General features: G+C 47.9%; 1 protein-coding gene across 3 annotated transcripts; it reads right to left on the bottom strand.

The window, feature by feature from the left end:
* NOTUM (notum, palmitoleoyl-protein carboxylesterase) lies at nucleotides 1–12,725 on the bottom strand. 3 transcript variants are annotated; one of them, XM_043496517.1, is made up of 12 exons: nucleotides 12,623–12,725; nucleotides 11,483–11,827; nucleotides 10,142–10,194; nucleotides 9,604–9,699; nucleotides 6,177–6,237; nucleotides 4,387–4,445; nucleotides 3,039–3,141; nucleotides 2,242–2,433; nucleotides 1,434–1,534; nucleotides 1,171–1,318; nucleotides 573–620; nucleotides 1–459 (listed from the first exon to the last, which is right to left on the bottom strand). In XM_043496517.1, exons 2-12 carry the CDS (start codon nucleotides 11,809–11,811, stop codon nucleotides 153–155), a joined length of 1,497 nt encoding a protein of 498 aa, XP_043352452.1. In that variant the 5' UTR covers nucleotides 11,812–11,827; nucleotides 12,623–12,725; the 3' UTR covers nucleotides 1–152. The 3 variants fall into 3 exon arrangements, with proteins under 3 accessions (XP_043352452.1, XP_038228278.1, XP_043352451.1); XM_038372350.2 differs by having other exon boundaries at nucleotides 12,554–12,724; XM_043496516.1 differs by lacking the exon at nucleotides 12,623–12,725 and having other exon boundaries at nucleotides 11,483–12,527.
* Nucleotides 12,726–12,990: the final 265 nt, after the last annotated feature.

Here is a 12,990-nt window from a genome sequence, read left to right as displayed (position 1 = left end):
TTGACACACACTAAGTGTGCACGTGTGCTTGTGAGTGTGCATGTGTGTAAGTGTGCCTGCATGAGAATGGAGAAGGTTAAAGAGTTTGGGAGAGAAGCTTAGAGGCTCCCCCTCCTTATCTGATCATTCTGCCCTTTCATAGAGAACCCTTTCTAGCTATCACTGCTCAGCATCCCCAGAAGTTTACTGGGCTCCAGGCCCTGTTGCTGTGCCATCTTCTGAACATCAAAACCCATGTGCATGAGGAACTGGATCACATTCATCTCCTGCCCTGTGAACTGGTCCCGGATGGTAGGGCATGAGGGGTTACAGTGGGGCCAGGGACAGCTGTCAATCAGATGGATTGGGCAACCCTTCAAAGGGGCTTTCCCATTTTTGTTGCTGTCATGCAGGCTGCGGTCCCAGCAATGCAGGGCACGGGGTAACGAAGTTCCTTTCACCTGAATGTCTGTCCAGTGACTGCAAAATCAAACCAAAAGATTGTATCAGTGGGGTTAGGGTATCAGTATTACCATATTCCCTTTCTTGCTAACTCATGACATTTCATAGACTCCGTGAAGAGAGACACTTACTTGCGCGTAATGATCTCATGAGACAAACAGGCTGGAGCAAAACTAGCACTGAAAGGAAAACACAGATCAGGTATGGTGAGAAGGCAAAAAGGTGACTCATCTCACAGATAATTTTTGCCCCTGTCCTGGAACTGGCTAGAAGTTCTGCTGTCCCTGGCATGATGCTTGGATACCACAGTGCTGGGCATGATATAAGAATATGAATAGACTAGAACAGGGTGGAAGTTTCAGAAAATGGTACGTTTCCATAGCTTATTGGTTGGGTGCATTTATATGGGCTCATAGGTGCTACAGTAACTCCCATGAATAGCTGATCTAGCATGAAGCATCTAAGACATACGAGAGGTTTCATGTCATCCTTTCACCTGTTGCCGGGGTGTTTTATGATCAGTGTCTCTTAAAACATCCCTGTAGAACTCTGACCACCTCATTTTTTTTCAGATATGTTAAGAGCATGTTTCCTGATGCAGATTAGGTACAGATACCAAATAAATCACATTGGTATCAAGAGAGCCATTGTGAACTTCCCACAAAACAGCTTATGCAGGACTTCTCTTAAGGGAAAAAACACCCCAGCTTTTCCTACTGCAGTACTCACGTCACATCTTTCAGGGTATTTCTTAGCTCCCGGCCCAGATTCTGGATGTAGAGCCACTGCCCCTCCTGGACAGGCTGTCCAGTTAGATGCACATTATCTACAGTGAGCTGGGCCTCATCAAAGAGCCACTGCACCACAAAGACTGGACCTAGAGGGAAAAAGAATTGGAGAGAGTCTTCATCAGGTTAGCAGCAGTAAATGAAGGAACTGCTTAGGACCAATTTCAGACTCTCAGGCAGGTAGGCCTTTCTTTTTGCACTTACATCGAAGAGTGGGATAAATTTTATAGCCAAAAAAGCAATTCCATTCCTCTCCCTCTTTAAACTGCAGTTTGCAGCGTTCAGGAACAATGCCATTCCAATATCTGAAAGATATAGCAATGGTGGGGTTAGTGACATGGTGCCATGCAGTCTCATTCTGCTTGGAATATATCCTATTCACTAGAACACTGGGGTATTTGCTGGTTGCAGTTGGAGAGTCCTCTGTACACGAATGAAGCAGTGAGTGCAAAAAACCGTGCACAGAAGAACAGAGCTAACCTTTCTTGATTTAGCTGGAAGGCAAGCAGGTGTGAACAGTACTATTTAATCAAACTTAATTTATAAATGAGAAGGAGGAGAGCTGGCATTTCATTAGCCAGTGATACTCTCTGTTCTGGAGGTGGACTGGTTACTCTGATAGGACTTTTCCCGTCACTTGCTTTTATGATCCTAGGGTATGGCACCTTCCCCTAAATAACAATCAGATACTCAGTGATGGGAGCATTAGAGAGATGGCAATTTCAGTTTATTAACAGCAACATTCTTCCCTGTATCTGTCAGGTCACATCAATGTATTGTGTTACTCAGTACAGTGTCTGCAATGTCACACAGTCTCGTGAATATGCCTTTGAAATGATTTTTTTTTTCTTTAGAGGTAGAAGCTCATTAACAAAGGGTGAGGCAAGTGATAGATATCTTATAAATACAAAAAAGGACGCAAGGAGGACAGGAAGAGTGTCAGAGCCCTGCCTCAGGATTTCTCCTCATCCTTAGCTCTTGGGGAAGGGTAGTTTAGAATATTTTATTGTACCTGATTCCTCTCCTAATAGCTTCTGTTGGGGCACAGGTTATGGTATCAATACAGTCAGTTCTGCGGTACTGTTTATTATCCAGGAACCAGCCAGAATCTGCCAGCCCTCGGACCTGAATCCCTTGATAACCCATCTCCTCCAGCTGCTCTGCTACTCGATCCACATTCAGAAGCACCCCAGTTCCCCCAGCACTGCAATGAGAAGATCAGTAATTCAGTTACAGACCTGACATAGTTGCAAGACAGCTACGATACATACTGCTTTTACAGTTTTGATGCATTGAGCAATTTGACCAGTCAGTAAGGGCATAATGTAGTCACTAGTCAACAAGTTACTTCCTCACTTCATAAATTCTCAGAAATAAAATCAATGCTAAATAGTTCAGCAACCAAAAGCCATCCATTTTAGTTTCTTCTTTCTGGCATAGCTCTTTCCTGTTATTAGCAAGAGCTTTGGCAGCTCAAAATAGAAAGACCCTGACATTTGGAGACAAAATTTTCCATCTGTTTCTATTATTGTCTAATATTCTTTCCCCATAAATAAATTCCTCTGAACCAAAAGCCAGTATTTCTACATCATTCCTTATTGCAGCTCTTACAGGAAGAGGCTGAGAGGAGTATTTGTGCGAGCTTTCCCCTGTCAGTGCTTCTGCCTCACTCCTCGTAGCACCACCGGCAGGCAGTGTCTGGGAACTAATCTCTCATGACTAATCTCCTGTAAAGACAGTGCTCCGTTGCAGTTGCTCTTTCATATTCTTTATCTCTTCATTGTAGGACAATCTTATGCAGACACTTACCTGCTTCCGGCCAGGAGTAGAACTTTTGCATTATTAAGGCCTTTTCCCACCAGCTCCTTTACTACCTCTTGTATTATGAGGGCTCCCATGAAGGCATATTCATCTGGAAAAGAAAGAGTTCACCATCAATAGGACTGTGATGTATAGGCTAAAACTTTGCTGAGGAGGCTTCCCTCACTCATGCCCATCCCACAGTTGCTCTGAGGTGAGAGACAGTAGCTGCTTAACTGTTGCACAGCAACACTGAACAACAGGATAGGAAGTGAAAAAGAATATTATATCCAATTGAAACTACAGGGGAAATTTAGAAAGGGAGAATATTTCATTATCTCACTTGGAATTTGGCCAGGACACCAGAGCTAATGCCTCTGTTCTTGCAAAAAATGTCGTGGGCACCCACAAGTAGTCAGAATATCAATTTCACATCAGTGGAAAGATGACACATCCAGCAGCACAATGGCTGACAGTACATTGGTTCAAGCACTGATTCAGAGGGAAGCATTTGTCCTGCTGAATTACTAGTACTACTTCATGCAGCACCTTCGGGCTGATGCTCCTCTTAGTTACACCAGGCTATATCAGGAATAACTTGACTAAAGTCAATTGAGATTTATCCAGTGTAAGTGAGAAAACTCCTTGAGTTTTCTGTAGCGGTCTCACATCCAAGTACTAATCCTGGTTATCTTTTAAGACTCATCATATCCTGAGGTGGCATGATTCATCTGCAGGATGTTAAAGATCTTTAATTTTATCTGCATAAGGAAATGTCCATCTCTGTGTGCCAAGGAGACATCACAATGTTGCACTGTTGTCACAGTGACATTGTGTTGATCCAAAACCAGTATCATCAGGCAATAGCATCATATTATATTATAATGCACAGGTTTTTGTCTTGCAGGCCAAATTGCAAGCAGTGCCTGCCCAACAATGGGTGAGCTTCACATCCATTTGGGACAAGAATAAGACTGAATTCATTACACTTATCACTCAGGTCCGCAATATGAGAAGACACATTACAAGCCATGGTGCCCCAGCCACTCCATTTAATTTGCAGTGTATGCAGGGTGGGAGAGGCTTATCTAAAAGGAAAGGCTGCTTCAGGAACTCCAGGTGCAACCTGCAGGGACTGGATGTGCATCTGTGACATCCCTGCATTCAGGGCTCTGAACCGTGTCCCTTCAGGATGTGATGAGGGGAGAGGGATGTTTTATCTGGAAGTTACTTGTTATTCTTTCCTGCTTCTCAGCAGGAAAAAGCTTGTCTCTCATTCAAATAATTTCAGAGAAATCAGGCCATATCCTCTAATGTGTGATGATTGTCTGGCAGCCAGCCTATTGGCAGCACTCACTTTTTTCAGATTTGGAAGAGGCACCACTCCAAACATCACTTGAGCAATAGGGGATGAAACTGCAAGAGATGAGAAGTTTGTGAGCACTCATTTTCCCTTGACTTACACGGGGTGAGGCTGGGGTCAAGGAACTGGAAGGAAATCCTGCGAAGAAGGGAAGGGACCGTTTTTTTGTTCAATGAGATGCTTATACCACCCCCTTGAATACTCAAAGGAAGGATTATCTCCAGTGGCTTCAGTTACAGTTGCTTTTTTTTTCCTTCTGGATGTTAGCCTTTTTATTGAAATCTTTTTATTGATCTAATTGAGTAAGGCTACAATTTAATCACGGGTATTTTTAGTAAAAGTCATGGACAGGTCATGGGCAAGAAACAAAAAAATCACTGCTCGTGACCTGTCAATGATTTATGCTATAAATACCTGATTGAATCTTATGGGGGGGGGTGGATCCCACGGCACCAGCTGCTGGGCGGGGGATCCCCAGGGGCCCATGGCACCAGCTGTGGGGGGGAGCCCCGAGGAGCCAGTAGCTGCTCTGGCTGCTGCCGGAGGGGGAGCCCCGGGGGGTCAGCAGCTGCTCCATCCGCCACTGTGGGGGAAGCCCTGGGGCCAGCCACTGCTCCGGCCGCCCTGGGACTGCCAGGGGCTGCGGCTGCTCCTGCCACCTCCAGGACTGCTGCTCAAACAGTCCCCAGGCCCAGCTGCATTGGCCCTGCTCAGACGGGCCCAGGGGCCACCAGAGCAACGGTCAGCGTGGCTGACTCCAGGGCTGGGGCCACTCCAATGGTGGCTGACTCCGGGGTCGCCTGAGCGGCTGGCTGCAGCACCACTCAATCAGCAGCCACTGTGGCTGTCCCCAGGGCCTCCTGAGCAGCTGACTTCGGGGCTAGCTGCTTGGGCAGCCCTGGGATCAGCCACACTGGCCGCTGCAGAAGTAATGGAGGTCGCAGGAAGTCATGGAATTAGTGACTTCCGTGACCTCCATGACAAACATGGAGCCCTAATTATGAGGCATCATGCTCTAGAGCACAAATCTAAATTCTAATCCTTGCTTTTCCATTGACTTGGGCAGCACTGGGGAAGTGCTTTTCTTTGTGCTTCAGTTTCCCTCTATGTAAAATAGAAGAACTCACCTACCCTATGTAATTGCTAAGTATTCTTATTAAATGTCTCTGCAGGAATGGAACTATTTTTCTATCTCTTAGCTTCTTGTCCCTAGCTGCTGCAATAGAAATTGTCACCGATATCCGCTTCTCTTCCCCTCTTGCAGCACTGCAGTTCAGAGGTTCTATGTATAAGCACAAGCAAGCCAACCTCCCCCTCCTAGGTTTCCCCTCTGAAGAGAAGTAGCCATCCGAAGCTCAGAGAACTGTCAGGCACATCATCAGCCACAGGGCCTGATATGGTATTTCCCAATTTATTCCTTTGGGGGATATCCTCTGGGATCTCCCCAGTTTTTCTTGAGGTTTATCAATAGACCAACCTATGCCTTCAGCTGAACTGGACACAGGTCACTCTGGACCTTGTCAACACCGCTCCTGGAAAGCTGAAGTGGTAGACAGAGAGAATAATATAGGATTTTTCCTTTTACCAAGGATTAATTATGTTATCTGTCATAGTAGCACTCCCTGATCTTGCTGTCCTAGGAAGCAATAGACCATGTTTGCATGGTCCACTCCCCATTCTTACACCATGTCTAGGGTATAATCCCCTTCCCTTTTCCTCTCATGGTGCCTCTTTGTACATAATTTTTGGAATATAAACTTGTTCCCCTTGGTGCCCCTCCTTACACCATGTTTGCGTTCCACCAGTGCGGATTTTCTTCTGGCTGTGATGACAGGATCCCAGTTCCTGCAGGTGGATGAAAAGAAATATACAAACGCTGTTCTCAGATTTTAAAGCAATAGGAATGAGCCTGGTGTGGGTGCTCTGACCGTACAGAAGGGGAACTTACACTTTGTTAGCCGTTGGTGAAGTGGGAGGAAAAAAAGAGAAATGTGTCTGTGCCTACATCTTGGTGGATGTGATTTTCAGTCCTTGATTCACATCAGATGTGAACCCCAGCACTTCAAGAAGCCTTATTACCTCATGATGAAGAGGCGCTGTGACACCTACTTAAAAGTACATTCTTCCTGTAACCTCTAAATTCTGGAAGGTGAATTCCAATACTAGCAATTATAGGATTTATGTGAATGAGAGAAAGAACCTACATGTACAATCAGTCCTTGTCATAAACAGGGCAAGGGAAGGTAGAGACCCCATAATCCTGTGCTGACTCAGTAACTCTGGTCAACAGACATTTGGAGATCCAAGGTGTTACCTCTACCTTCTAAGCAGTATTAAAAGAAAATAAAAATTCATTAAATGCTTCCCTAATCTTACATCTTCACAAAGGCAATTGCAGTTTAGTAGAACCTCAGAACTGTGAACACCAGAGTTACAAACTGACCAGTCAACCACACACCTCATTTGGAACCAGAAGTATACAATGAGGCAGCAGCAGAGACAAAAAAATAAATGCAAATACAGTACAGTGTTAAACATAACTACCAAAAAAATAAGGGGAAAGCAACATTTTTCTTCTTCATAGTAAAGTTTCAAAACTGTATTAAGTCAATGTTCAGTTGTAAACTTTTGAAAGAACAACCATAACATTTTGTTCAGAGTTACGAACATTTCATGAATATCCTCCGTTCCGAGGTGTTCATAACTCTGAGGTTCTATTGTACATGCCAAAGGAATATTATGCAGTGATGAATGGGAAGGAAGGTGGGGTCTTCACAAGGCCATATGGGAGGGCAGGTGAGGCCCATAAACTCACAATCTGGTTTCCCATCTGCAGCAGTTTGGGGCCTCCAAGCCATAGGACCAGGCCTATCTGAGATAGATAAACCGATCCAAGTGAATTACATAATTGTGTGTGTTTGTGTCCCTCTGTGAAGGCCTCTCCCCCAAACTACAGTGAATGAATTTCTTTTGGAAATTTGACAGGCCAAGACTATTGTACAAGAATTTCTAAGAGCCTGTTATGATGATTACCCCTTTAAGAACAACAGATGAAATATTGACAGGTTTCAGGTATCTCCCCTCTGTATTTTCCACCAAATGCATCCGATGAAGTGAGCTGTAGCTCACGAAAGCTTATGCTCAAATAAATTTGTTAGTCTCTAAGGTGCCACAAGTACTCCTTTTCTTTTAGATGAAATATTGAAGTCCAAAGGTTCCAATGAGGCTGGCCAAAGAAGTAGGAGACACAGAGCCAGATTCTGGCCTCCACTATGACCCATTTATACCATTCTAGTGATGTAATGGAACCTCAATGGCCCTGATGGGAATTCTGCCAACGCAAGAACAGTGTAGAGCTGATGTGGGCAGCCCTTCATCATTCTCCTGTGCAGTCCCCAAAGTAGAGCCATACCAGGGAGAGAGCTGTGGTTGGTGTATTGAGGGCTGGATAGGGAGTGGCCCAAGTGCAAAGTACTCCAGTTATTTCCATCTGCAGCTATGTCAGCTATGCAAAGCCACCATAAATTGAAGCAACCCCTAGGACTACTCTAATTTATGCTGGGAGTTAAGCTACCTCTTAGAGAAGCTCAGAATTAGGGAAGTGAAAATGTGATGTATATAGCTCACCTTTGCTCCCCACTTCCTGTGCTGTGCCTCCTGAAAGGTGCAGCATTGAATTTGGCTCACAATCAGGGAGCAGTGGGGTATGAAGCTCAGCAGGCAGAAAAAGGAAAGAGGGGAAGGAAGGTTGGTAATCTGTATTTCTAGGCATTTAGCTTTGAGCACAAGCATCATTCACCCCATTATACAGAGGGAGAGAGGTGAAAATAAAAATAAGATACAGGGAAATCACCAAACAAAAAGAATAGGAAAGCATTTAAAGAGAAACTGATGTAATTGCTTCCAGTACTACAGGAAGCTAAGCACAAGAACCAATATCTTCTGGTATGATCTACTTTCCACTACCCAGCAGCACGAAGTAGATGGATTCTGCCTGAAAATGGCTAACAGAAAATTCCCCTTGTGGAGGGAAATTCCAGTTGGCATAAAGGCAGCTTAGGCAGTGCCTGCACCAGGTTTATGCAACGTTAGGAGATGGAGGATAGCTATCTTTCTTTTATGCCAGAGCCATAGGTTAAAGCAGCACATCAGCTGCTCTAATACTGGAGCAGAATCGGGGAGCCAGTTATGGATCGGCCCTTATCCTGCACTGAGAGGAGTTTGGGCACAGAGAAAAATTGCACCTAGATTCACTAAATAAGAGTATGTACCATTAAACGTCAATTTTCAAAACAGATTCTGCTGCTGGCTTTGAGTGGCTCATCCGTTATGGGCAGAATTGCTGACTAAGGCTCAGATCTTTCAACATGAGGGCAAGGATCTCAGAGGGAAGAAATCTGTGTGAGCATCTCCTTGCAGAGATCCCTTCCACCTCATCCCATTGGCTGTGAGGAGTCAGGACAGTGTTTTTCCCTAATTTTGACAGATCCCCAGAGAACCACACTGATCCCTGGGGATCTGCAGTAAGTCAGGGCCATCCACATGGTGGCACTGTCTGTCTCCACAGACTCTAGCTCCTTGACACATTAGAGCCATGTTACCATGGTCGTCCCTCTGCCATAGCTCCCTCTGGGACCTCAGAGGGAGGAGAAAGGGAGGGACCCCCCACCAGAATATTATATATTTGATTGATCTACTCAGGGCTGGAGGAGGGGGGTGATATGTAACCCGCAACCCACCCACCCAGTGTAGACCTTGGACTACACTTTGAAAGCCTCTTGTCTCCCATGTGGTCCCGTAGAGCAATATATAAATCAATGATACTCCTTTATCTGGGATGTGTGCAGTACTGGTCATCCCATCTGTAAAATGATATTGCAGAATTAGAGGGGGTTCAAAGAAGGTTGACATCCCTGCAAGTGTACATGCATACATGTGTATGTTTTCATGTTTCTGCGAGGGCATGTGCATATGTACACTAATTAATGGAAGTGTGTATGCATGTACAGGCAAATGCATGTATGTGATTATTACATTGTGTTAATATCTGAACAGGAGCAATTATGGGGAAGTGACAGTGTATATTGTGAGGAACTCTGTTGCACTACACTACAAAATCTGTGTATCCCCCCTTTTTTTCTTTTGTTATTATTTGTAGAGGGTAGATGTAATGTGTAATGGTGTTTCTACCCCCTGCATAGAAAGACTTACCAGTTTTGGTAATGGGCCACTCCTTGGAGCTCATCAGCCTCCTCATTGTATCGTAGCGGGTATCACAATTTTCTCTGTTAAAGCAATACCATCCTCCTGGGTCATGAGAAAAAAAAAATCAAGTCAATTCCTTGCTGTCATTTTGTTCAGGGAAGGAGTGGCAAAGTATCACAGAGAGAAAGAGATGAACGTGTACAATAGAACATGGGATTTCCAGGCTAAGATGAATGGTGCAAGCAGTGGGTAAAGGAAATGGAAGAAAGAAATAGTTGGATTAAGAAGCTTTGATTAGGGTCAGGTGGGTAGTTAGGATGCCAAGAAATGCACTAAATTGTCAGACAGCAGAGGCATATGATAAAGTGATTGGGTTGGGTGGAAGGATGGAGACACTGGTTATGCAGAAGGCAGCCAGCACACACATTTCGCACAGCCTTTGAAGAAAGCAGCTGGATAGCTCTCCCCTACCCCCACCTCTTCATTTACCAAAAAAGGCTAAAAAGCTTGACCTGTTCTTAAATAAAAAATAACCCAGGCTCACCTTCCAGGAACAGCAGCCACCTTCTACTGCCTTTTGATTCTTTGAGGTAGTAGCTGAAGAAAAAACAAGCAGAGAAAGCAGCATTAAATTCATTAGGCAGACTGACTAGCTTAACCACAAGCTCTTTGATACACCAACACATTATAATATCAAGAGGGTTACATAAAATATTCAGTTAAAGAACAAGAGTAAGAAACAGGAAGACTGTCAGAAGAGCTCCAAACCCTCTGATCAAAGGGCCTTCCCCAAGATCCTGAGCCAGGCAGATTGGCTTTTTTCTGTCTCCAAAATAAATACATTAAACAAATTCCTAGAATTCCTAAGAATTTCCAGGCAGGAAAGAGTTATTCCACCTGTTGTTTGCTGTGTTTTTAGTAATGACCACGAGGTGGAAGCAGAGTTTGAGTGCTAGACAAAAGTGTTCATACTTTGTTTTAATATACATAAAGCAGGAATAGAAGAGGGCCAGCGATCATCATAATAATAAATAATAATTGGCACTTCTCTGGCTTCTTCCAGTAGAGGATCTCAAGGCACTTTACAAGGGGGTAAGCATTATTATCCCCACTTATACACACACAGATGAACAGAGGAGAGTGCTGGCTCCCTGAATTAACTATCTCATGCTGGTGAGGGTAAAAATAAAAGAGGGGTGAAGATGAGGGTGAGTGATAATGCAGAAGGAGTCAGGATCAAGTAAAATAGCCCCAGGCAGCTTTCTTTCTTAGGACTCTGTCCCCATGTCATCCTCTCCACCCCTGTGTCTGTGAACTTCTTTGGCTGCCTTTGAATGTTCCCTTAAATGCTTCGGATTCTAATGGACTTTGGAAAACTACTGATAAGTTAAAATGAAGGACATTGACCCTCCCTTCCACACCCCACAGCCTTCAGGGTTGGGAAGCAGGCACAGAGACCACTGGCCCTGCGAGGGATGTGAATGAAGTAGCTCTAGTAAAGTGAATGAAGCAGGATGGGAGATGAGCATGGAAGAGATGAAGTAAACGAAAAGGACTGGAGTTGGAGAAGCAGAGGCGCGTGGGGTAGGTCATTCCCCAAGATCTCTGGGGATGGTTCTCTGGCATCCCTTTCAGTCCGCAGGAGCCCTTCAAGGAGGCCGCTCTGGGGCCCAGGATAATGCGGGCAGAATCGTAAAGCCAATCGTGGGGAGATGAAAGGGCCCCTGTAGTGCGGGAGAGCAGAGGGGCCAGGACTCGGAATTGACGCCGGCTGGGGTGTATCGGGAAGGGCTGCGCTGGGGGCTGGTCAGGACCAGGCTCACCCCAGGGTCAGGGAAGGCTCGAGCTGGTTATGTTCTGGAAAGGACCCCAGCCCCGCACTCACCCGGCCGGGCTGCCGTCGTTGCAGGTGACCGAGCTGTTGAGCAGTGTATGGAGGCGCAGCTCGTGGTGCAGGTTCTGGGCCGAGCACGGATACAACGACTGCGCCAGGCTCTTGATCTGAGTCATGAAACTGTCCATGTTGCCTTCCACGGCGGTGAAGTCCAGCGGGAAGCTCTCCACGGGCTGCCCGGTCGCTTCGCTCCGCTCCCGGGCTGCCGCCGCAGCCGACGGCTGCTGCCCTCGCCGTCTCCAGTTCTTCCTGCCCTCGCCACCGGGGCCCCAGTGCAGCAGTCCCAGGAGCAGCAGCACTTGCACGGTACCTCTGCCCATCGCGACCCGGAGCCACCTGCGGGGGAAGGAGCAGAGGAGTTGGGCGCACGGACGGGCTCTGCCCCCTGCTCCGCTTGGCGGCAGACTGGCGGGGGCTCCGGGTCCCGGAGGAACTAGTCCCTGGGGGCGGGCAGTGCTTCGCGGGTTCTGTCTCCCCCGTGCTGGCCGGAGTTGGGGTCTCTGGCCCGGGCCTGCTCCTGCTGTTCCCAGGGCAGCGCAGGGTCTGGTCGCTCCGCTCAGTCCCGCTCCAATGAGCGGCGAGGGTAGCGCCTGGGCGTAGTTAGCGGGGGCCGGCGGCTGGTGCCCGGGCTCTGCGGCGGGGCTCGGGGGCGCTCGGCTTTTCTTGGCGCACGGACTCGCCTTCTCGTCCCAAACCACACGCATGACAGAGGGGCACGGGGAGCCCGCCGGGGGCGCCGCCAGCCTGGGCGCCGCGTGGGGCAGCAGCCGGCCAGCCCCGCCCTGCCCTCCGCCCCTTGGGATCCAGGCGGAGGGGGGGCTTTACTGTTTCCTTGCCAGGAGATTCCGGCCTTTGCTCTGCCGGCTCTTGCCCCGCCTCTCCCGTCCTGCCCTGTCCTGTCCTGTCCGGGCGCTGCGATGCGCAGCGGGGGGCAGCAGCGGCTCCCCGAGCCAAGGGACGCTGGGCTCCAGGGCGGGCTGAGCCCGACAGGCCTTTGAAGTGCCCCGCGCCCGCCGCCAGGCCCTCTGTCCCGACGGGAGAAAGTGCCCAGCCGCGACTCACCTCCTGTCCGCGGCTGGGCTCCCCGCGTGGGGCTGCGCGCGCCCGCCCCAGCCCCGCCAGCAGACTCACGGCCTGGGACATTTCCACAGGCTGCTTCTCAAATGGCTCCTGCCCCCTGCCAGGGCGCTTCTCTGTCCCCTGTCCTGCCGCAGGGGCTCGTTCTGTGCCCCCTTCCCGGGGCTCTCTGGCCCTGCGCGGCTCTGAACTGCTCCTCCCACTCTTGCACGCTGGCAGGGCTTGCTCGAATGAGTGTGGCAGACCGATCCCCATTCAGGAGCCGAAGGATTTCCCGGCTCTGGATGTTTGAAACAAAGGCCTCAATGTTCAGGACTGTAGGGGGTGCAGGCGGCCGCTCCCATTGCTCCTCTCTTCCCGCCAGCACCTGCCGGGGAACAGCAGGGCAGAATGAATTCCCCACGTGTGACCCAGGAGCCCCC

Source organism: Dermochelys coriacea, chromosome 14 (genome assembly GCF_009764565.3).
Source record: "Dermochelys coriacea isolate rDerCor1 chromosome 14, rDerCor1.pri.v4, whole genome shotgun sequence".
In the NCBI taxonomy this organism is placed as follows: domain Eukaryota; kingdom Metazoa; phylum Chordata; order Testudines; family Dermochelyidae; genus Dermochelys; species Dermochelys coriacea.
Note: the sequence above shows the minus strand (reverse complement) of the source record. Positions and strands in the feature narration are given on the sequence as shown.

Coding starts and splice junctions, on each gene's coding strand:
- NOTUM (XM_043496516.1), bottom strand. CDS start 12,195: ATGCGTGTGGTTTGGGACGAGAAGGCGAGTCCGTGCGCCAAGAAAAGC. Junction 9,700..10,141: donor GTGGCTGCTGTTCCTGGAAG/GTGAGCCTGGGT, acceptor CTCATGACCCAG/GAGGATGGTATTGCTTTAAC. Junction 460..572: donor CATGAGATCATTACGCGCAA/GTAAGTGTCTCT, acceptor TTGATTTTGCAG/TCACTGGACAGACATTCAGG.